Raw genomic sequence first — 24,884 nt, 5'->3', positions numbered from 1 at the left:
GGACAGGAACTCAAGCAGGTCAGGAAGCAGGAGCTGATGCAGAGGCCATGGAGGGATGTTATTGATTGACTTCCTTCCGCTAGATTGCTCAACTTGCTTTCTTATAGAACCCAGGACTCCCAGCCCAGGGATGGCACCACCCACAATGGGCTAGACCCCCCCCTCTTGATCACTAGTTAACACAATGCCTTACAGGTGGATCTCATGGAAGCATTTCCTTAAGGGAGGAAATTCCTTTCTCTGTGATAATTCCAGCTTGTGTCAAGTTAACACACAAAACTATCCAGTAAACCCCCAATACAAATTTTATTGGAAACAATTGATGTCTAAGCTCATATAAAGTATAAACATAAAAAAAATTACATCCTTCTGCTCTAACGAGGAGAAGCTAATTGTCAACACAGTTGCAATCATGAACCAGAATGCCAAGTATTTAAAACTTTTAGACATTGAATCTGACAAGTTACAGGGCATGCTAACCATGAATTTCCTGCCAATGTCATTTGTGCCCACAAGGGAGATTTTTAACAAAGGGGCATTATCCAGCCTTCAATTATATTCCTTTAGTCCCACCTTTCTAACGTAGTATTTCACCTTCTCTCTAGGATCAACTGAAATGCTAAACTTTGACCCAAAAAATAGAATCTTTAGAAACAAGAGAAGATGTTGGTTCTCCTTCACTATGACCGTTAGGCACACAAGACTGCTGTAGAGTGGTTGTATTACGACAAATGGCTAATCGATAGCAAATTAGTTATAATTAAGTATGCATTGCAGAGGTGTTCTCAGACTACTAATGAAGACTGTTTACTCCAAATGGACCCAATGAGCCTTGAGAAAATGAAAGCAGAAAGCCCATCTGAAGATCTGCCAGAAACGGCTTTTCCAGATCTGCCTCATGTACACGGACCATGGGGTTTCAAAGAGGTCACCCTCTTCCATAACATCATGTCATAGATTCCTTAAGCAGCCCTCAGTTATTCTACAGTTTGTCTGTCAGGATGGTGGATGCTTGTGTGTTCAGTAGTCCCACAAAGAAACACAAGAAAAAAAGCTGCAATTGCAGGCTCCAACTATCCCCTCCCCTGTCCTCTCTGCCTTTCCCTGTATTCCTTATATGGAGAAGTAAAAGATTCCCTCTGACCTCTGTCATATCCCTCAGTTATTATAGTTGTAGTGAACACAATGTCATAAATAACAAGTAAATGAAGAAAACAGAAATGCTGTCATTTCAGCTACCTTGGTCTTATCAACAGTTCAACACAACTTTAATGTTTCATTGTGGATGCTTATATTTAGACCAGTGCAATCAGAGGCTGCACTGGAGGTGAGAACTAAAACAGAAGATATGGTGTCAGGTACCCCTGAAGAAAGAGTAACTTTTATCCCTCGGAAGACACATGTGGGCTGGCCTAATTCCAGAATGCTTTCCTTGAAAGGTACCATAATCACACATGTGTTATGTGACTGTCATTACCAAATAGTGTTTATAGAAAGATGCTTTTGGTACAGAGCATGTGACTTAGCTGAAAGAGAGCTTTTGTAGCATACACAGAGATCTTGGACTGAATCTCCAGCAGCTCATCTGCATGGCGGTGCACAGCTATAGTCCAGCACTCGGGAGGTGGAGGCAGCATGGTCCGAAGTTCAGAATTGTACGTACTGAGTTCAGGACCAGCTTCTGGAGGACTTGGTCTAAATCTGGGGCTGGTTCACACTGGAATACATCTGGGATAAAATGAGAAAGCACCACCTATGGAGGATTGTATGTTCTAGAGGAAGTAGACAGAGGAAAGGAAGCAAAAGTCACGAGGAACTGCGCACTGTTAATCTTACAACAAACTAGGATACAAGGGATCAAGGGGCAAGGAAAATGAGGAAAAGGGCAGAAAAGGGAGTTCAGTTAAAGCATGAATTGTGAGGCCAGGCAAGGCTCTGGAGTCTGGGATAAAGGAGACTCTACAAAATGTAGACTCTAAGCTGGCAGGAGGAAATTAAGTTTGCTGAATGATGGAAAAACATTTCAGCGGGGTAGCCAGAGAAGAATCACAGGAAAGTATTCAGACCACAGTTCTTGTCTTTGGAGGGATACAAAGAAAGAGAACTGAGGCACACGTGTAGTGGACTTGGTGAGATAGGGGCTTGACAAAAAAAGAATCACAAAGTCTTATGGGATTCTGGGTAGAATGTGGCTTTTGCTCTGAACAATGGGGAGGCAGGCTTTGGTCAGAAACAGACCGTAGATTGTAAATGGATGGGATTAATGTCATACTGACATCAGGTGATGACTTCCTCTCCTCCAGAAAATTCACAGACAAAGTGGTCATGAACAAAAGACTTGTCTCCCAGCTAGGAGATTGGAATCTGAGATTGGAGAACTACTCTTTCTGCCAAGGGCTTCTCTCCCTTGACTTCAGATGAGTAGTTCTCATGCCTCTGTATGGTACAAAGATGGCTAGAAAAATAGTAGGGTCTCTTTTTAATACGGTTCATATAGACTTTACCCACTTCCAAATCTCATATCCTGAAGCTATCACTTAGAGAGGTTGGGATTTCAAATTTACAATGCTGCAAGGTGTAATCAGTTCACAGTAGGTGGTACAGGAGAGAGGGGGTTGAGGGGGAGGCAAGTAAAGGACTGATTGATGCACAGTCTATCATACGACATTGATGGACTGGATAAGGGTGGTGTGAAATGCCAGTAGATCCTGTGACAGTCTGAAGTAGGACCTCTTGGGCATTCCTGGTGCCTTGATTCCTGGTACACTTTTAGAACATTTATTCTCTTAATTTACTTGTTCAAATGAACTCATGTTTTCTGCTGCTGTTTTTCTAAAGTGTCCTGGGATCTATATATATTGAAAGACGGGGATGGATGGAGAGAGCGGTCTATTCTCGGACAGGCTCCTGCTGGGAATCTCAGGTTGGGTTTAAATGATAAGTCTCAACAGTCAGGAATCAGAATTGCTATGTGGGTCATCACCATCAAAGATACAGAGAAGGCAAAGCTGGCAGTTCCTGGTAGCCCCAGCTCCTCTCTAGCTCTATGAGTACCTGGGACCAAGAAGCTCAGGATATATACCACATTGTTCTTGGTGTCTTTATTTATTATACATGGACCGTGTCTCTTAGACTCTGATAATTATTACAAATGGCAAGAAAATTTGTCTAAAAATCCTGTATGTTTAAGAAATGCATTTAGTTCACACAGGACTACCATTCCTGATTTATAAGACAATTCTAGACACATTGGTCAGTCAGAAAAAGGGGCTATGTGGATTTTATAGATGAAATCAACAGACCGGGTAGGGCTGACAGTGGAAACGAGCGTAGCTGTCAGCTGGCAGGAGTGTCGCTTCCCTCCTTCATAGCAAGCAATAATACACGGCTCAAGGCATGTCTCTATTGATTTGTGAAATGTAGAAAAAATGGCTGCCAGAGCCCAGGTAGTCTCATCAGAGGTGCCAAGGATGCACCTTTGGAAATTGTACTTATGGAGATAGGGCAGCGCATATGATGAACTCCCATGAAGATACTATTTATTCTGTGCTGTTTGTTTAAGCACATGAGTTTCCTAATGGAGCTGTCAGACCTTGCTTATTGGCTAATAGTTTAATTAGGCCCATCTGGAGGATGCTGTGGTGAAAACTGCCCCAGCTCTAATAGTGGCAGGGATGTAATTTGTCATTCTGTGGCGAATGACTGGCACACTCCCAGCCCTAAAGCCATGCAGGGGTAGTGCTGACTTTCCTCATGAGGGGACAGATAACACCTAAGACATTTTGTTGTTCACCTTGGTGCAGAAGGAATTACAGGCTATTCTCAAAATCCTTGAGCCAACCTCAACAAGGTAAGGTAGACCTTCTAAAAGTCACACAGAGACTGCTGTCAGCCATCCCAGGAGAAAGATTTTCCATCATGCATAGTTAAGTCATTGTGGTGTTCTAGCCTTTGACAGTGACTGTCCTGCTCTCATCTGACAGAATACATCAGTTGGCTAAAGAAACAAGGGACATGCATCTTTTTCAAGTATGACATTCAATGTCAGGACTTCCTCCATGCTACCTGTACAAATACCACACCACAGAGAATAAATAGAGAATTCAAATTTCACATCATGAAAGACTTTGCTAATGTTCAAGGTGAGTGAAGTCTTTGGGCAATAATTATAAGAGAAAAACTAAATTAAACCTTCCATGGACCAATAGCATTGGTTTCTGATGTATTTAGATTAGTGTCTCACACTTAAGATCCAATGGTTCTATGACTCCCACAAAGAAAAGGCTTGGAGGTTCCCCTTATCTTGTGTGGGTTTTTGTTTTGTTTTGGTTTTTATCTGTTTTTCAAATCTGCTTACTTTGTGGCTGTGTCCTCAATCTTCTGTGTGCTTTTGTAGTCTTCTCCCCTCACACCACTCTTAAAGTACTTAGCTTGTCAAATACCTTATCAAAGTGTTCTTATCATCTCACAGTGTGGATGCTGACTTAACCAGAGTATCAGCAGGCTCCCATTGCAAAGCCAGCATTTTTTCATCTTTAAATAACATAGACTGAGGTTGGGTAGCTTCTAGAAACACTCAGGGGATGCCCCTCAGAATAAATATATAAACTGGCTGTAAATCTCTCCCTTGTAGAACTTTCATTGAACATGGTGTCTCAAGGGGAAACGTGGGGTGAAAGTCCCATGGCTCCGATCACAATATTCATGGCTTCATTCTGTGCAAGAACCAAGAGCTATAGCACATACGATGGAGTGGCTTTAAAGACCTTCCAAAGGAGCTTGTAATTATATTGATAAGGTTTGTAGTATTTTCTTTTGAGGACTTCATACATGAGCACTGTGCCTATACCATTCTGCTTCTCTCTCCCCTAGCCAATTCTCTCATGGACATCCCCTCCCCCAAAAATTACAATCTCTTCTTTAATTACAGGTACATATCTACAGGTACATGTGTATAAAGCATATCAAATCTATTGACTATTGCTAATACAGATGTGTGTCCAGGACTGACCACTTAGACTTGGATAACTAGATGAGAGCTTAGATGGGAGAAGACTGATTCTTCATTTCCCAGCAGCCGTTGATCACCTGTAGCTCTTCACCTAGGAGTGGGGCCATGTGAAATTTCCCATGTCCACATTGACATACCAATAATATTGTCATTATGATAGTCTTGTTTGGGCAACCACATTGTTGAGACTTCTTGGGTTGATCTATTTGCAGTGTCTGGGGGACACTGTCTAACAGCAGGTGCCTTACACCTCAATCTTTCTATCACCTCTCCTGCAATTTCCCCTAGTGTTATAAATAGTGGTTGCAATGCAGGTGTACCAGACAGGTTGGGCACATACAGTCACTCGCTCTCTCCCTTCTCAACAGTTATAGATTTTGCAAAGGTAAAGACAAAATGAGCATCGCCAGTGCAATTACAGAAGCCACACCTCTAAACTGTACTGTTTACATAATCATCACCCCTTCCCTCGGGACATGATTTCAGAAATAATTAAGAAGTGCACACCGCAGATTGAAAAATGTTAGCAGAAGTTGAGATTTTTTTTTCCTGCTTGCCCAAATCGGTATGGCAGGCAAATGGTATAAGGGAAGCCAGTGGCAAAGTGAGTCAGTAAATGGAATCACAATTGGAATCACAATTGGAGTCCACAACTCTCAGTAGTTTCTGCTGAGAAGTACCCACACTGGCCTAAGGAGGTGACCCCTACCAAACCAGGAGTTTTTGACAGCCTATCCTAGCTACCTGCTCAGGTTAAAGGACGGGTGCTTGCAAAGCAATTCACAGATTAGACTTTGTTTCGTATGCCTAAACATTTAAGACACTAAAGAAATGAAAATATAAGGATAAATGTCTCAGTAGTTAAGAGTGCTCCTTCTACAAGCAATCAGTACACACAGATCCCATGACCCCCTGACTCCTGGTTTCCTATGTTAAATTGAGAATCATACCAGTGCCTGTCACAGGGCTGTGGTGCTAGCTCGGTGGCTCCGTGTACGGAAGATAGCTTTAAAATAAATGGAATAGAAAAATCGCTCGTTAATTAATTATCACCTGTGCTGCTGCATGTTCTCTCTCTCTCTGTCTCTCTCTGTCTCTGTCTCTCTGTCTCTCTGTCTCTCTCTCTCTCTCTCTCTCACACACACACACACACACACACACACACACACACACACGCGCGTGCGCGCATACTAGGATCTGTTAGTAGAACTACAGGCTTAGCTTCTGACAGTTCAACTTAAGGGGGAAAACAACTAAGCTAGAAGAAAAGGCGGAGTGCACAACAAGTTACAGTGGTGGCCCAGATCTCTTAATGGAACATGAGCGTGGACCAATTCATAGGCACATGCTCAGTTCCTAAAGCTACACAAGAAAAGAGGATACAAAGCTAATTTGGAAGAAACTATGGGGGCTGACGGGATGGTTCACTAGGGAAAGATATCTGTCACCCAGACTCATGATCTCACTTTGATCCCTGGAGCCTACGTTGTAGAAAGAGACCTCAGACTCCTACAAGTCGTCTTCTGAACTCCACATGCATCATGGAGTCAGCACCACCTTCCCTTTCCACATACGTACAAACAAACATATGTGGAAAAAAATTTTAATGTGGTTTATTCTGTAAAACTGTTGAACTAGTAAAGGAAATCGTTTAACAAATACTTTGAATTAAACTTGCTCAGGCATTCCTCTTTTTTTGACAGCCAACTCTTTTTTATTGGGGGGAGGGTTTCTAGGGGGTAGGCCTAAGGCCCTCACTGCACAGCTTGTTCATTGTCACTGCCTCCAGAATTCTGTGGCTTCATCACATCACATCTCCAGTTCCGGAAGGCTGGAGAAGGTCTCAATACACAAAGCTTCGAAGGTGTCATCTGCTCGGAAGGCCAGGTCCACTGTGGCTGTGACCTGTTGCCTTGCTGTCTGATCGGTGAAGCCGCACTCGCTCAGAGTTTTTCCATCATGGAGGAGCTGGTCGTCCTTGTACAGCCGCTGCTCCCCTGGCGGCCCCTTGAGGATGCCCTCCAAGATGCGTTTCAGTTCAAGCACGGTGCTCGATTCCTCCTCCGAGTCCTTAAAGATGATGGTCTTGTGGCCCCGGATCGTGAGGAACACTTCCATCCCAGCGGCTGCTTCTGGCTTTACGCCTTGCTCCGGCATTTCTAACCTGACTGTAGATCCGTTTCCATGAGTTCCGTCCCGAGGATACTGGATGAGAAGGCTGAAGATAAAACTTGCTGCGCTTCCTGCCCTGTGACTGGCAACTTCCAGTTAAAGCACCTCACTTTGTGCCCGGCTACGTGTGAAAGGGTTAGAAATAAATCCACTTTGAAGAGAGTGTTACTGAAGGAGATGAATTATTTTGGGAAGCAAAGGAGCGAGTCTGGGACACATGCAGTATAAACTTCATATAATAATCTTCAGAAGCTCAAAGGGCCAGAGAAATGCTATGCTTTACAAAAAAAAATGAGAAGCCTTTCAAAACTATAAAAATATTTTTATCAGATTTCTGAGCTTCCTACTAACATATCGACATGTCCTGGATTCCAATTTGTTGAATTTCTCTGTGATTCCTCTATGCACGTATTTATCTATCTATCTATTTGGAGTGATATGTACTGTTTCTTTAGGAATCTTATACCTGCTCAATGCTGTCAGGCTCATGAATTATGGGATATTGTTTCTGATGCAACCTAAATAATATGGAGGGACAAACATAGACAGATAGAAATGAAAATAGGTAGAGAGAGGAGGAGGGAGAGCAAGAAGGGGATAGGAATCAGGATGAGAGTAGGGATAAGGTTGGAGATATGGATGGAGATGGGGATAGAAATGGGACCAAGGTAGAAGAAACCACAGCTAAAGGGGGAAAAAATAGATCATAGGCCTTTCATCTATTTCCCATAGAAATCCTACAAAGAACTCTGGAAGTACTTTCTTACTTAAATATTTATTTTTAAAAAACTGCATCAAACTCAAAAGGCCTCAGATTGCCCATCTTCCTTTGTTGAGAGTGTCTTCAGTGATTTATGTTTTCACGTTCTGCCTTAAAAGCAACAAGGAGCTTCAACAGACATTAGAAGTGACGGTGCAACTCCTACGTGTTAGTGGTGACTTGTGGGAGGGCTCTTCTTCTGAATTTTATTCCCCTTCGAGTCGTTGATATTTACAACTCTCTCACTAATGTTCACCATCAGTAAGTGCGTGTCTTGTTTCAAAGAGAGGTCTCTGCTGCTATTTAAAGGTGTAGATTGTCATGGCAAAGTTAAATCTGAGAATGCGTGCAGAGTCACAGGCTGAGTGCTGGGTGAGCGCAGAAGGTGCACCTTAGCATATCCTAGAGACTTTAAATGTCTTCCGTCTTCCGAACACTGAAACAAACCAAACTGAGGGCAGGACACTGACTAGGAAACATAACTAGAAATACAGAAGACAGTCAAAAGTTAAAACAGGGAATCAATCCAAGCTCAAGAGCCAAAGGGCTTCTCCATGGATTGATCCCAGGCCCTTGTACCCCTTGTGATGGGCTATTTGCATTTTACTTCAAGTCTAGACAATGCAGTGGCTTTGTGTGATCCCATTGGAGACACGCTGAGTTCACCTGTCAGTCAAATCAGTCAAATCAAACGTCACCCTCACGACAGTCACTAACATGCTTTTAGGAGTTAAGACTCCTAGTCTTTAGGAGTTTTTCTTCAAATGACTTTTCCGTGGCATTAAACAAGACTAACAGTAATCTTTGTGGATTCAAAGAACTCCACAAAGGCACGTTCTAAGAGTATCGTGACTGGAAAAAGACTCTTCTGATGTGTATGGTGTAGGTTTAGGTTGGTCTGCTCTATTCTGTGGAATGTAACATGGCCAACTTGCTCGCAAAACCAATACGAGCACTCCCAGCACTCACCATTTTCACCATTGCCATTGTTCTTACCATTGTTTCTTTATATCTGGGGCTGGGAATCAAAATTCAGATTTTCCCATTCTAGGCAAGTGCTCTGCCAATCAGCTGTTCTGAAGACTGAGGCCCTCAAGTTTTCAGAGCATGCAAGCCTTAGCAATGAACCTACTTCTATTCCAGTAAAAACCTCGTGCTTTTAAGTTGGCCTCAGCTGTCCCATATTCTCCCTCACACTACAAACATATATAACTCGTCCTCTAGAAACCCTGCACAGCCACCCTGGCATTAGACTTGGCACCATCCACGTGGCACACTTCCTAAACCTCACTATTATTGACAAATAATTATCCTTATTTTTCAGTGTCTGCCGGCCTGTCCTGACAGGCGACGAGCTCGGCAGAGACAGGGATGGAGTGCATCTCACAGAGCACCCTGCACATTTGAGAGGCTGAATTTATGAGTGAATAAGTCTCGATAAATGAGGAAGGGAGAGGGCTGTGAGAGAGCACTTCAAACAAAATCTATGGAGCAGTGGAATGTGAGCGCGGAAGCCGTGGGCACGGAGCACGGGAAGAGGGAGAGATGGATTACAAAACAGATGAATCAGGGATATTGCTGGGGCTCGAAGGCAGGTAGGTAGTGAGGACAGACCTGGGAAAGCTGGGTTAGAAGCCAGGATCTTGGAACTACATACATCTTCATATGTGTGCATACATAAACCACCTAAAGAGTCTGACTCTACGTGTATGCATTATATTCCAGAGCTCAACTATAAAATTTCACCTCAACTATAGGGTGAAAATGCTAGTTCACCCTACTGCATATAATTAGTGTGTGTGTGTGTGTGTGTGTGTGTGTGTGTATGTGCGTGTGTGTGCATGTGTGTATTTTGTGTGTGTGTGTTGTGTTGTGTGTGTATGTGTGTGTGCGTGTGTGTGTGTGTATGTGTGTGTGTGTGTGTGTGTGTTGTGTGTGTGTGTGTGCCTGAACTTCAGGTAGGTACAGATTCTCTTGGTCTGCATGGCTCTCTCACCTGGGTCCACTTACTTCTCCAGTGCAGGCATACTGGACTACTACCTATTCTGCTTCATCTGAGGCTTCAGAACCCGTTCCGTCCATTGTTCTAAAACATGACTGAAGAAGGTAGTGTGGCAGTTTAACACCGAGTCACCCCTCCTGTTAGCTTCTCAACTTTAGTGTCTGAAGTTCTCAGATGGTTGGCTCCTGCATCGCGCTATATCCTCTATGATGGGAATATACACTTTCTTCCCCCCTTGATAGAACCTAGGTACCTGCTACCGTCCTCTCAGAACACAGATTTCTATCTTTATGTTTTTTTTCCAAATATCTACTTCTTTTACATCCAGTAACCTCATGGAGAATACATCCGACCAGACACATTCTATGTTTTGCCTCAATATTTTCTTTCTGTGTTTTTGTAAGTGTATTATGTACTTTAGGAAATAATTTTGAAAATTAGTATTACTGAGACTGGGGAGATAGCCTAGTCAATCAGGCACTTTACCATGCAAGTGTGGAGAGCTGAGTTCAGATCCCTAATACTAACATAAAAATGTCAGATGCAGCAATGCACACGTACAGACCCAAGGCTGAGGAGGATCCCTGGAGTTTGTTGCCCAGGTAGTCCAGTGAAATTAGTGAACTCTATGTTCAGTGAGAGACCCCAGTAAACTAGAAAAGGTGGAGAAAGTTCCCAGTGTTGTCCTCTGGCCTACATCTGAACATGCACACCAAACAAACAAACAAGCAAACAAACACTATAACAACACACAAAAACAAACAAAAACAAAACACACACAATCACATACACATATGCACACAAAGCAACAACCAAACAAAAAGTAAAACACACACAAAACAAAGAGCAAACAAAACCAACAACAACAACTACAAAACACACACACCACACACCACACACCACACACCACACACCACACACCACACACCACACACCACACACCACACACCACACACCACACACCACACACCACACACCACACACCACACACCACACACCACACACCACACACCACACACCACACACCACACACCACACACCACACACCACACACCACACACCACACACCACACACCACACACCACACACCACACACCACACACCACACACCACACACCACACCAAGGAAAACTAGCATCAGGAAGCCATACCTGAACAGATGCGAATGTTTTACTATGTATAAATAAAATCTCATTTCAAAAATGTAAATATTAACCAAAACAAAATGAGAATTATCAAAGCCTAAAAGAGAAAATTTTGATGCCTGTGCATTCTATTAAGTCCATCGGAAAAGCAATTTAAGAGGCCTCCTTCCATTTTGAAAGTCAGATGAATCCCTAAGCAGGAACTCTGCACAGCCTCTCTAGAGTAGAAAAGAAAAAAGAAATATGTGCACAGCCACCATCATCATTGACTGTCCACTTTGTACTGCTCCCTGGCAGCACAAGACAGAGCTCATGTGACAGTCGCTGGAACTGTCTGCACATTTCTCTGTCACTGCCTATGATAACCTGTGTCACAGTCAGCAAGCTTGTTACTCTCTCTCTTTTTCCTCTCCCTTTTTTCTAAGGTAAAGCTTAAATGCTCTCCCACCCTTTGTCCTTCTCCACATTCCCCAACCCAGCCCTGATGGCAAAACGAGGTGATAGATGTAAACACCTAAAAATAGTTTGTTTTGCATGTAGCGTACAAGCAAGTGAATAATTTCCTTCTGTAAGCAAGATGCCCGGGGACAGGGAGAGCTTGGTGGCAGTGGCAGCTAGGGGACATTGATGGAGTACTGCTTCTGTAGAAAAGTAAATCAATGGTGCCACAGCTTGGCACACTACTGAAGGTGGCGGCAGCCAGAGGCAGAAAACACCAAAGCCCCAGAGAAATAACGTCCTGCATTTAAAAATTATTCTTGAGCTCTTTGACGGTTGGCACGGGGAGTTTGATCATCTCTCCCTTGCTCATATAAATGGTGTAGTGAAAGCCCCATCTCCCTGTGTTAGTTGTATCCACCCCTGCCGTTGCAATAACCTAGACTATTTCTTTTTCCTGAGCCAAAGGTGGTTGAATGAACTGTGCTGATGTTCGGTGATGAACGCATTCACATTGAAGGAGAGTGCAAGGAAAGCATGCTACCTCTGGGTTTGCTGATCTACCATAGCATCCAGGTCCTGAGTGAGAGCAGGCGAGTCCAGTGGGCCCCTAATTTGGAGCTGTCACTCCCAACATTTGAAAGACATTTTTAGAATCGGGTTTCACATCATCTGTGATTGGCTTTCTGCAGAGGCAGCAAATAAGCTAGTACACCTGTTTGAGGAACAGAGAGAGAGAGAGAGAGAGAGAGAGAGAGAGAGAGAGAGAGAGAGAGAGAGAGAGAGAGAGAGAAGGGAGGGAGGGGGAGGGGGAACTCAGTGAATAGAAGGGTCAAAATAATAAAAGTATGCAGAGCTGCCAGAGACCCTAACTACATTTGCAGCTGGAATAAAGTGTTCCTTACCCTCGCTAAAGAGGCCGTGGCCTCCCTTCTCTAACTCATTCGCCTGCTTTCTCACCATTGTTGAAACTGATGTCACTGTCTTTGATAAGATTTTGATGGCTTGATGTAAGAAAGGATTAAAAGCTATGAACATCTCACCATGTCTCTCAACCCACACCATGAGCCACCCTCCAGGGGACCCTAATCTAGGAATGGCTGTAAGTTTTCTAACCTGGGAGAATCTAACAAATGGTAAAAACAACAATGGTCATATGTGATATGAGTGAATGTGGACAAGAAAAAAATGGCTGACTCCCTGTCTTTCCATGTCTAATCTCCATGTGTAAGGACTCTGCATCAAAAATTCTACAAAGGGAAGCTTTCTTCATTTCATTAAAAGCTAGCAAGATTTTGTTTTTCTCTGTTACTATGCATATTTAAATATGTGTCAATATGTATACTGTTAGATCTCCATTCAGATTTGTTATGGGGAGACATACAAATTACTTACACAAGTGGAAAGCATTTGTTTAGATATGTGATCAGAGCAGATGGCTCTGAGGAAGAGGTAGAGAAACCACAGAAACAATGATTGGTCAGGAGGCACAGTGGTGGCTGAAGGGCCAGTCTGCCTGGCTTAACTTTTATAAGAAAGATGCAGGGAAAATAGGGTCATCTGAATCCTAAAATGGTATCTTTTGCACTTCCTTTAACTTTAGGTAAGTAACTTCAGCAGCACACACCCCAGTGACTCTTAGGATCCAGATATAAATATAGACTATTGTCTCTTAAAACTCTAGTACACTTTGAACAATAGTTTGTATGGGTCTAGACCCCACGTCAGACTGTTCACTTCATTGTTGAAATTTCAACTGGACCCAATTGAAAAACAGTATGGCAAAATCAGAAGAAACCCATTTTAGACTGTTGGCACAAGGGGAGCTTATCAAAAAGCCTTAATAACGCCTTTGGGGATATTTCATTCCTTGCCAATTCTGAATTTAGATGGAAATGCCTAAAAGTTGTGTTGTACTATTTTTTAACTTGATTTCAAACAATGTCCCAAGATCTAGCCTTGGGTACTCAGGGTTTCCATGATAAGTACGTGCAACTTTGTTTAAATAACTACTTGTGACTGGTCACAGACAAATGTATTTAACTAGCTTTATGTTTAGCTGTACTGAGAGCTGGATAGAGGACAGCCCTGATTACACTTTGCTCTTGAAACTCACTTTCCTTGGTTTGTGGTATTCAGTACCTTTAGATGAGAGTGATTTTGGAGTCTTGCTATTTTTACCCCAGGCAGGAATACAGGATAGCTACAGGCCTGTTTGTAGGAGTTCTGACCACCACCCTGACTCGTTCAGAAATTTCTTCTGACTAAAATTAATTATCTGCCATGAGTCTCCTTTTAAGAGGCCATTTTATCAGTAATACATTTTTTCAGATGACATATAAGGATAGCAAATACTTTTCTTATGATATAATGGTGTCACTCAGCATGTCCTGTAAAGGTATTGGTAGTAAAATATACACAGCACACACACATACACACACACACCACACACATACATGGACATAAACACACACACATACACACACACAGACACAAAAACACATATACACACACGCACATAGACACAAACACACACATACACACATACACATACACACATACATATTTACACATATACACACACGTACACACACAGACACAAAAACACACATACACACACACATATGGACACAAACACACACACACATATGCACATACACACACACACATATACACACACATACACACACAAGGACACACACATACCATTTATCATGCATATCATAGAGTCCTATAAATATCTCAGGAAATAGCAAGACTTACCGTAGATTAGTCTGTTATCTATAAAGTGTATAAAATGGTTGGCTTGATTTATGTATAGAGTTTACAGCATCCACTGTTTTTTATTGTTTTTAATTTCTTGATTGTGGTTTCTTTTTTCTCTCCTATTTCAAGTCAAAATGTAAATGAAGGACTTGGGCCCCTTTAACTTGTGCTAACTCACACTTGCTTTTAGCCTCCCCTGAAAGGTGACATTGCTTTTGGCTCACTTATCACTTTCCATCCACTTTCTTTTAAACATCACTGGCAATTATCATGCTGAAAGAGAAAATAATGTTCTCTCTCCTTCTTTCCAACCTGTCCATGCTAAAGATTGAGCAATTACAAAGGAGTTTAAATCTAACATCTTCCTTCTAAGAGGACTATGAACACCCAATGCGAGTAGGACTGTTGGAGTGAATTTCCACAAAGGTATGATGTTCAGACAAAGCTGGTAACATGTGAGAGCCAGAGGTAGTAAGTTTCCCAGCTCTAAAGATATTTAAACACAGCTAACCTGCCTTCTTGACTACTACAGTGACAAGACAGACAGGGCATGGTTCCAGAGGGGAGGGGAAAGGAAGGGAGAGGAAGGGAGGGGAGAGAAGGGGAGGAGGTGATGGGAAGAGTGGAGGAAGGAAAAGCTATTATTAGGATATATTGTAGGAGAAAAGATTCTATTTTTTTAATAAAAGAAGGAACCAAAAAAAGGGCACTTCATGGCTGTCCCACCTCTTTAAGGTCTGAAGTTTTACTCTGTGTAACAAAGCCAGCTGTGAGTTGGAGCTCAATATTAGCCCCCCTGGACGTCATGTGGTAACCAGCACTGGTAGAAGTCAGGCATGTAACAAGTGCTTCCTTTGCAGGGATATGAAATGTGGCCCAGCACACTGTTTCGAATAGTACAGAACTTTAGAACTGAAGAAGAGGCTAGGTGAGGTGCATATTTCCTAATGCCCTGGGACACTCTTTGATGGCTGTGGGGACTAAGTAAGCTTAGAGGCCAATTAATTGGCAAGAGGACAGAAAACTAAGCCAAAGGTCTGAGCTCAGGGGGTGGGGGGGTGTTTGAACACAGAGGATGAACAGTCTTTGTCCCTGGACCAGGGTTGCCCCCTTCTTCAACTTTTCTAACAAGGTTGAATATATATTTTGTCTTGTTTCTACTTCAGCTACAATCACCCTTCACCTGTCATGAAAGGTAATAACCAAGGTATTCTTAAACCAAGACATCAAATGAGGCAGCTTCTTACCCACTGAGTGATGGGAAAGTCAGCTAAGTCCTCTCTACTCAGGTTTGATGGTGGGAGGGGAGATATTACCTATGAGGTGGATGAATGAATTAAGAATGTGTGAGTACATAACACATAATATTAAGCCAATAGAAAATGAAGAATGAGAGGAAGATGTCTCTCTCCTTCTCACTACAGATCTGATTATGTTATCCCAGAAACGTCCTAACAGGGTGGCTGCAAGAGAACTCAGAGCTCATTAGATATACGACCTTAGCTGAATCCTAAACATTGATCTCCTTACCTAGAAAATGAAAAGAAAATGATCTGCCTCATGAGGCTGGTGTGGGAAATTATATAAATTATATAAATCACTACATGTGACACAAAGAGAACCATGTTTGTCAGTAACCAATAATAAATATTAGTGTAGAATTATATTATATGCTCTAATTGACCTAAAAATATAAGCCTAGTAAAAGCAAAACAATGGGATGGTTCTTTGCAAGGTCTCAGTTGAAAAAAGCATGCCTCTAGCTATATTCATGATAGCTTTTATAAATGCCACTTTTGTATTAACGCTGAAAGATTTATTGGACACCAAGTTACTCAAATATATGTACTCTAAGCATTTAAATTAACTTCTTGTCCCATAGTCTAAATGGGAAAATATGTCACCTTTTTTTTTTCAAACAATCGGGCCTCATTGTTAATTCAAAAGTTAATGACATTTTGAGACTATTTCGCTAAATTGAAGTGTAATATCTACATCTGTCCTTGCCTCTCCAAGCCTGATTAAAGGTTGCTTCATTTATACTGGCTGTTGGATTTGACAAGGTAATTCGAGAACTATCATAGCAATGAATGAGATTTGTAAATGCAACATTTCATTGTTAGAAAGTTACCTCCAGGTTGAAAGATGGCCTTGTCCATTTTCTCTTGGTCACCCAATGGCCATGATTGTCCCTCTGCCCTCAGTCTTCATCTGATGCCAAAAGCAGTTTAAACCCTGTGCTCACATAGAAACACTTGCCATGCTTCCCCATGTCAAACAAATGAATTTGCCAAGTTTATTTCTACTTTTCTATCTGGAATTCCTAATGTAAATATCTTCTGGAAGCAAGAAGAGAGGCATCATGAAATGTTGGGGAGCAGTAGAGGCCCCTCTTGGGCTTAAAATCAGAAACCACCCATAGGTTAGCTTATCAAGGAAGCAAATTATTCTGAACAATTGTTTGATATATCACCCTATAAAAATGCCACTTAAGAATAGAATACAATTTAAGCTCCCTGGAAAACATTTTGATTGCTGTCTTATTTTCTTCTCTATTGCTGTTATAAAACATCATGATCAAGAAAACTTATAAAAGACAGTATTTAATTGGTTTTATGGGTTGAGAGGGTTAGAGACCCTGATGGCACAGCAAAGGCACGACTGTAGGAATGCTGAGAGGGCACATCTCAAGGGGCAAGAAAGCAGAGATGTATACTGGGATACTAGAAATGGCATGGGTTTTTTGATAAACCTGAGCCAGCCTCAGTTGCATCTGCCCCAATCAGACCACACCTCCTAATCCTTCCGAACACAAACTGACTGGCAAGATTTGAATACAGGGGACAGTGAGGGCCATTCTCACCCAATCACCACACTAATGGAATTGGACCTTGCCCTCTAGCTCAGAGTGGTTTGGAACTCACTGTGTAGACGCAGGCTAGACTCCAAGCGTACTGCAGTCCTGAGTCTTCCTCCTGAATGCTGGCATTGTTCCAGGCCATCCAGCTTATGATAACTTCTAGCTTTGGATGAGTATTAGTTCCCTTGTTAGATTCCTGTCTGTCCTTCACTGAAGTCAAGGATTGCCATTTTGCTTAGACTGACTAGTCAGCAAGTGTACTGGGATTACAAATGTGTGCTAACGTGCTTGGCTTTTATGTGACTTCCAGAATCTGAACTCTGGTTTCCCATGCTTGCATAGCAAGCACTTGAAACCACTGAGAAGTCTCCCCATCCCCCAAATGAGTTGTTTTATGTACAATCATTTGAATACTGTAAAACTCCAAGTTGAGGTAATTGTTTAAGCTATAAAAATCTCCACAGTCTAAAGAAAAACATATTTGCTTTTCAAGAGTATCCTGAGTTTCATTATGTCTGCATTTTCTACCGGTAATCAAGACATACAAAGCACTGTGTGATTATAACTCTAATCAAGGAAGAATGTCATAATTAAAGACTGAAACTCATGACAAACGGTACTCCTCCTCTTTTCTTGTTCTTAAACTGTCAAGGTAACACATTTCAGTAATTCTGTATAAATAGGATTTGCATCATTGCTAGCAGGGAAATAAACTGCCATATACTTCTGTCACCAACAGAACCATGATGGGGGGAAAGTTTATAATTTTAAAAGTAAAATGTAACTGGGGAGGTAACTGAGTTAGGAGAGTACCAACCCAGAATTTAGAAGGCCCTAGGTTCGATCCCCAGCACTGGAAGGATCAGGTGTGATGGTGCACACCTGAAATCCCTGGGAGGTAGATGTAGAAATGGCTAGGATTCAAGGTCACCCTCAGCTACATAGCAAGGTTGAGGGTAGCCTAGGGTATATGAGATCCAATACAAGTAAGAAAATAAATGACTTGTATGGCAGTATCCCAATCTGTTCAGTGCACCTGCTTCTGTATAAGGTAACACAATTCTCTGATAGATTTCCAAACTTTAAATAGTCTGTAAGTATAAATAATAGAACATTGTTTTCATGTACAAAATAGTATTCACTTAAGGGTCTCAGTTAAACAAAGTAGACAAAATCAGAAATTGTTTTTGAAAAATATTATACGTATGTGTGTATAAACCTGTACTAAATATGTTCAAATATTACAAAACTTCAAATTTTCCTTCCAGGCATCATGGTCGACATTAAGAACAGCATTACCTGTGGTGGCTCTTGTGATGCCACATATCTGGAACTCCCCCAACCATAGGTTTTCTTCATACTTTTAGTATGAAGATGTTGTCTGGGTCTATGGTCCTCTTTGGTTTTCCCTCTCAGGCTTGCTGTCCCTCTACTCTCTGCCTCTGCTTTGTGTAGTTTTTCTGGTGAACTGTTCCTCACATTTGTATGCTGCAAAGCCATTATTCAGTGAGCAGTTACTTGTGATAAAGGGTGACTGTGTTCACCAAACAGAACTCAGCTCAAAGCCAGGTAGAAGGAATTGTATTGATGTCCATGCATGGACCCCGCGGAGGCAGTTTTATACTACGCAGTCACCTGGGCTTCTGTTTTATCAGCCTTTGAGTTTCTGCAGAAGGGTCTGGATGGTTCTGTTTTCTAGATAAGAAGCCCTTCGATAAATAGAGGTACTTTGATAGAAACATCGCTGATTGTGCAAAGATGAAAACACAGGATCAGAGAGAAGCTACGGTTTGCCTAGAGAGAAATTTGGAGGAAGATAAAAGGGCCCAGAATCAACTCAACAGACAAAAATGGAACGTGACTGAATAATGCTTTTATTTATTTCCATCCTTTCTTTATTTAAAGATCATTCGAGTAGTGCAGGCGTGTGTGTGCGCGCGCGCGCGCGCGCGTGTGTGTGTGTGTGTGTGTGTGTGTGCGCGCGTGTGTGTGCGTGTGTGTGTGTGTGTATGCATCGGCAAATGTATAGGGGTACACGCCTGTGTGCAGGTGCATATGCAAATGTGTACATGCAAACGTGTGCAGGTCTAGGTTTATATTAAGAATCTTATTTGAATGTTCTTTCACATTATTCTGTTGAGGTAGAATCTTCCAGTCAAGCCCAGAGATCACTGGACCAGCTTGCTCCGGGGATCACCTCTATCTGTCTTCCAGAGCTGGAATGATGGTTGGTCCACCACACCCACTCAGCATCCAACTGTGTTCTGGTGATCCAGATGCTAGTTTTTGTGCTTGTTCTATTGCTCCCTTCCCCAGCTTCCATGACTGTTGAATCTACAAGAAAATATGAAATAAATGAGAAATAAATGGAGAGAGAGTTAGGATGCTTCACATCCAACCTAAGGAGGTCCAACATAGGAATGCTCCATTATAGGGTGGGGAGAAGGAGCATTGAAAATCAGCTACAAGGCAGAAAGCCTCTGGGAGGAACTTGGTCCTACCTAAGGCAAAATTTGAAGGCAATGCCTTCTGGTAAGCACAGCAGTGTGGTCTCAGATCTCAAGTAACTCAGATGGTAATTCCTCAGATGTTTCACAAGTTATAGTCAAATGCACACCTGTGAATGCCAACTAGATCATTTTCTGCTGGACTACAATAGCAAACTTAGTATTCCATTCACAGCCTTCTGCACATAAACTCCAAACCTCTATTGAATGAATTACTTGATAAACATTTCACCCAGTGACATGTTTCAAATAATGAATGAATATAACCATTCTCAAGTAACCTCTTTAAAGTATGTGTATATTTAAACCTTGGCATCCAGGGCTGACAGAAGCAAAAGGCATTAGTACATGTAAGGTAAATTTAGAACTATAAAAATGTCACAAACTAGCATTCATTATGTTCTCTCATTCTCTCTCTCTCTCTCTCTCTCTCTCTCTCTCTCTCTCTCTCTCTCTCCCTCTCCCCCATCCCATGTGTGTGCGTGTGTGTCTTCCGTGTCTGTGTTTGTATGTCTTCCATGTCTGTGTGTGTCTATGTGTCTGTCTATGTATCTCTGTGTGTTGACCTGTCTGTGTGTGCCTGTGTGTCTGTGTATGTATGTGTGTATGTGTGTGTGTGAGTATGTGTGTGTGTTTGTGTATGTCTATGTGTGTCTGTGTGTCTCTGTGTGTCTGTGTATATGTCTGTGTATCTGTGTGTCTGTGTGTAGTCTGTGTGTCTCTGTGTGAGTGTATATGTCTGTATCTGTCTGTATCTGTGTCTGTGTGTGTCTTTGTGTGTGTCTGTGTGTGTATGTGAGTATACATGTGTAGACGTTGGATATTGACATCAGGAGCCTTTCTCAGTTGCTCTTAACCTTATTTTTGAATCAGTTTTCCTTGCTGAAACTGGAGCTCACCTTTCCTGCTAGACTGACTGACCAGCCTATCTCCATCCCACCCATGTCAATGGCACTGCCATGACTGTCTTTTCTCTATGTGGGTACTGGGACTTGAACTCAGGTGCTCATGTTTGCAAGGCAAGCAATTTACTGGATTAAGCATGCCCTCAGACCTGATAATGATTTACTTTCCAATTTCACGAATAGACTTAATATTCATGGGTTCCTAGAGAATGCTTACGTTTACATCCGTTTTCAAGGGTTTACATGAAATCTAGGTTCTATAATGAAGATTATTTTAACTGCACCCAGTTTCAGCAGTGAACGAGCTAAAATGAGAATAGAAAAAAAAAGATGAAAAGGTGCTTGTTGTAGGAAGTAGCCACTGATTTCATGATTAGCTTCTTAGAGCTAATTAATTAATAAACATCTGCCCATGTGTATGCTTTCAGTGACTACTGGATTTTGGTTTTGAATTTAATTCAGTGAAAGTATTTTGATTATATATGGGCTATATAATCTACAGCCCATAAAGTATATAAACTGGAAAGTTTATTTGAACGGTGTCCTGCTCATAAAGTTCTTTAAGAAATTTGAAATATTACAATGGCCATATGTATATAAATGTTGCTGAATGGATGGTAGTACTTGCTTAACTTGTTTCCAGACACTTACGCCTGGACTAACTATAGCTTACAATCCTTAGGAAAAAGCAAATGCTCAAAGGGTGAGCTGGAAGGAAGAAATTCTAAGTATTTATATTGTCTAAACTCAGATGGAAACTGAGGCAGCAGGAAACAAGGGAAGAGGGGTTCTCTTTTTAAAGGGATAGTGGAGCTAAAATCACTTTTGTTCCCTGTCAACATGAATATGCAGAGGATTTAGAAAAGTATCTCGGCCAGTGCTTGATTTAGCAAACTATGTCTCTATGTGCTGGGCCTATAAATATATAGGTGTGCATGTGTGTGCAAATATGTACATGTCTGTGCACACTGTGCAGGTGCCTGCAAGCATGACTACATATGAACAGCTGTGTGAATAAGACCTGTGTTGCTTTCATTCATGGACCATTTAAAACCATTAAATTTACACCGGGTTTTGGACCTAAGGAGTTTAAATATTAGCTAACAATAATCATGCTTCTCATATGTACAACTGTGAAATTCATTAGTCTTTCATTATGATGTGCTTCGTGCCTACTACTGTCATCTTCTAAGGTGACATTGTAACAAGCAGAGGGCAGCTCTATGAGTATGTTCATTGGCACCTCTTTGTAGGAGTTTCAAGAGAAAGGTAACAATTTTTTTCATGAGTGAACAATGGTTATTTAGAATTTCTGTGGTACTCTGCATTTTCAAAGCACTGAAGGCATCTGGTTACACTCTAACCATTTATTTTACAAGCTAGCATTTGTAATTGTATAACCTCCTTTATAATAACATGTACAAATAGAGTACATGTTTTACTACTATATCTCAATGTACTAGCTAAAAAAAAAATCTGTTCAAAGGACACCAAATATCCATCGCCTCTATTTCCCTGCACCTAGTCAATCTCTCCACTGTTTATCTATGTTCTCCACTACATTTGTACCTGATGTCCAAAAAACTGCCTCTCACTTCTTGGAGTTAGAAAACTATCCTAAGCATTAAAGAATGATAAAGAAAGGACCATGGATGTTCCTAAGTGCTACAGCACTTGCCTAATGAGCATGAGTCATTGGATTTGATACACCACCATCACAAAGGGGCAAATGTCATAGCACACTTCATTAGTCTCTAAGAAGGCACACTACAAAGATTATATGGCACTGGCTCAAGACCAGTGACCTCTGAATCCAAGCCAGCATGGTCACTTGAGTTGGCCTTAAAATAAGAAAAGTGTCTTAATGCTGGGCCCCTTTGAGGCGAAGCTTGAGTAATCTAATCCTAGCTGTGTCCCCAAAACATTCCAATGGCTGGTACTGATAGATACTAGTAAGTCTCATTGAAAGAAAGAAAGAAGGAAGCAATGAGAGAGGATGGAAGTGTAAGCATCTCCTTAAATGTTGTTAGGGTAATAGGTGAAGAGTTTTGGTTAATCAAGTAATTGAGACATATTAATTTCATCTAGTTCTCTGAAATTGAAAATTCATGGACACTGGGTTAGTGTAGCTACCATTCTGTCAGCATGCTAACTAACAATGAAGGGATAATGCCCTGACATTCACAAATGTCTCTTACTATATCCACAGTTCTGAATTCTGAAGTGAGCATATGTGCAGAGAATGAGCTGCTGTAACTGTAATTTCTGTTCTAAATATGTGAGTTTATTATTGTGGAGCAAGCAAAAGCAAAGGAGTGAATGACAAGGAGCGGATAGAAACAGTATATAGATATCAAAGCATGAGCATGTTGGGCATATACAGCATCCTGCAGAAATGTCTGGGGAAGCCCTATTGACACAATCATGACAGAGTTTCCAACTAAGAGACCCTGGTGGAACATAGAGCCCTCTCCATGGATGAGCTTCTGTCTTCTTGTTCCTTTGCAGTCATTTTTATACTGTGGGATTAAACAACAGTAACCCTTGCTGGAAATTGCTGCCCCCAAGGACACTAGGTATGCAATGAACATATTTAGATATTGCTGTTCCCAAGGGCACCAGGTCTCAATGACCATATTTGCTTCCTTTTCTTCTTCTCCTTACAAAGTCAAGGATCAGACTGACTCAGGATAGGGAGTCTTGGTGAACACTTGAAATAAAATATACTTGACTGTGAGACAAGGGAGCCTTTCTTACTCCAAGTATGCTTTCAAGTAACATAAATAACACGTGGAAATTTATCAGCATAACTTAAATTCCAACACAGAACAGAATGCCAATCGCTAATAGAAGCAGGTGCTGAAAGCTGACTTACAGCTCTGTTGGGGTACGTTGTGTGAAGGTGTGTCTCTGAGTTGTCAATTGTTGATTGCTGTAGGCAGAGGCTTTAGTACTAGCTGGATCTTGGTATTGTTATTCTTGTGGCCCATCTCTGTCCTCATATTTTGTAAACGTTCATCCTCCCTTACTTGCTGATTGGCTTAATAAAGAACTGAGGGGCAATAGCTAGGTAGAAAGGGAGAATGGAACTTCTGGGCAGGGAAAGAGTTTGTGGGAGAAGACCTCAGAAGCGGGAGATTCACCAGTAGACATGGAGGGACAGAGCAGAGAGGTACAGAGCTAGCCACATGCTGGGTCATAGGCTAGTTAATCAAGTTAAGTTTAGATGGCTGGCTGGGAGCCAGCCCTAGCTAAAAGAACTAAGAATTAAAATATTAAAGCAAAAAACAAAAAACTCTGTCATTATTTATATACCTTGTGGGTCCATGAAAGTCTCACAATACAGCTTTAATATTTCTATGTCAAAAACAAAGCAATTGAATACATCCCACCTCCAGCCACCCAGCTCAGAGTCACTGTCAGCTAGTTAGACACAAATACCTACATAGGCATGCAGACTGAAGCTGTTTCTTATGATCAATATGTAAAGGATACATTTCACTAAAGAGCTTACTTTGACCAAAACAAAGTGTGTAAAGTAATTCACTAAGCGCTTTCCCATCAACCCACTGGCATTAGAAGGCAGTAGCAGCTAAGCAGCAATCTACCTGTTGTATAGCATTTATCACACACTGAAGTTACATCTCTCTTTGCATGTGTATGGTATGCCCTTACCCTCACTTGAACACAAGCATCACATTCACTATTGAAGAGGATTAAACAATAAGACCTAGTGCTATTGATAGTGTATGTCCTAACTGAAGTGCTAATCATTTGGTTAAATAAATCCTGAGAAAAACAAAATGTAGCAAGTAGAAGTTCTGGGATGAGTACAGGGGCAAAGAGAAAACAGAAGCTCAACTTGGGGACACTGAGCAAATGAATTGACATCAAAACTACTCTCTTCCTGAATCTTCTTGGTCACATTCTGTGTCTCTTCCCAATGTATCCGTCACTCCTCTGAGTACTCAGTGTAGATATTTTCATGGTAATGCCTTTTATCAGTACATATTAATTGTGCATCACACCCAGTTTGTCTTGCTAGTCTCTGGGGAGCCATAGAATAATTGTGAACAATACCTCAACTGAATTCACATTACCTTGTCTATTTGCTACCTTAGAGTTTCTAGCAAGTCCAAGAATGTGACAGTGTTTCCCAATGTCTTCCTAGGCTCATCATCAAACAAACAGCAGCAACAAAAACCCACCTGGTACTTTACAACAGACTGTGTTGGGGTGTCCAGCCTATAGGTCATTAGAAAAGAGGAATCGCATATTAGGATAGGTCACTCTGTGGAAGTTCCATAAAGAATGAATG

At 41.6% G+C, this 24,884-nt stretch overlaps 2 protein-coding genes across 4 annotated transcripts in view; one reads left to right on the top strand and one right to left on the bottom strand.

Moving 5' to 3' along the window:
- Adarb2 (adenosine deaminase RNA specific B2) overlaps positions 1–24,884 on the top strand; it is a 550,519-nt gene that overhangs the window by 84,885 nt on the left and 440,750 nt on the right.
- Positions 6,821–11,059, bottom strand: Elobl1 (elongin B like 1). The gene has a single exon (XM_039096264.2). It carries the CDS (start codon positions 7,166–7,168, stop codon positions 6,821–6,823), a length of 348 nt encoding a protein of 115 aa, XP_038952192.2. The 5' UTR covers positions 7,169–11,059.

Source organism: Rattus norvegicus, chromosome 17 (genome assembly GCF_036323735.1).
Source record: "Rattus norvegicus strain BN/NHsdMcwi chromosome 17, GRCr8, whole genome shotgun sequence".
Classification (NCBI taxonomy): domain Eukaryota; kingdom Metazoa; phylum Chordata; class Mammalia; order Rodentia; family Muridae; genus Rattus; species Rattus norvegicus.
The sequence above is the reverse complement of the archived record's forward strand: the minus strand, read 5'-3'. Positions and strand labels throughout refer to the sequence as shown.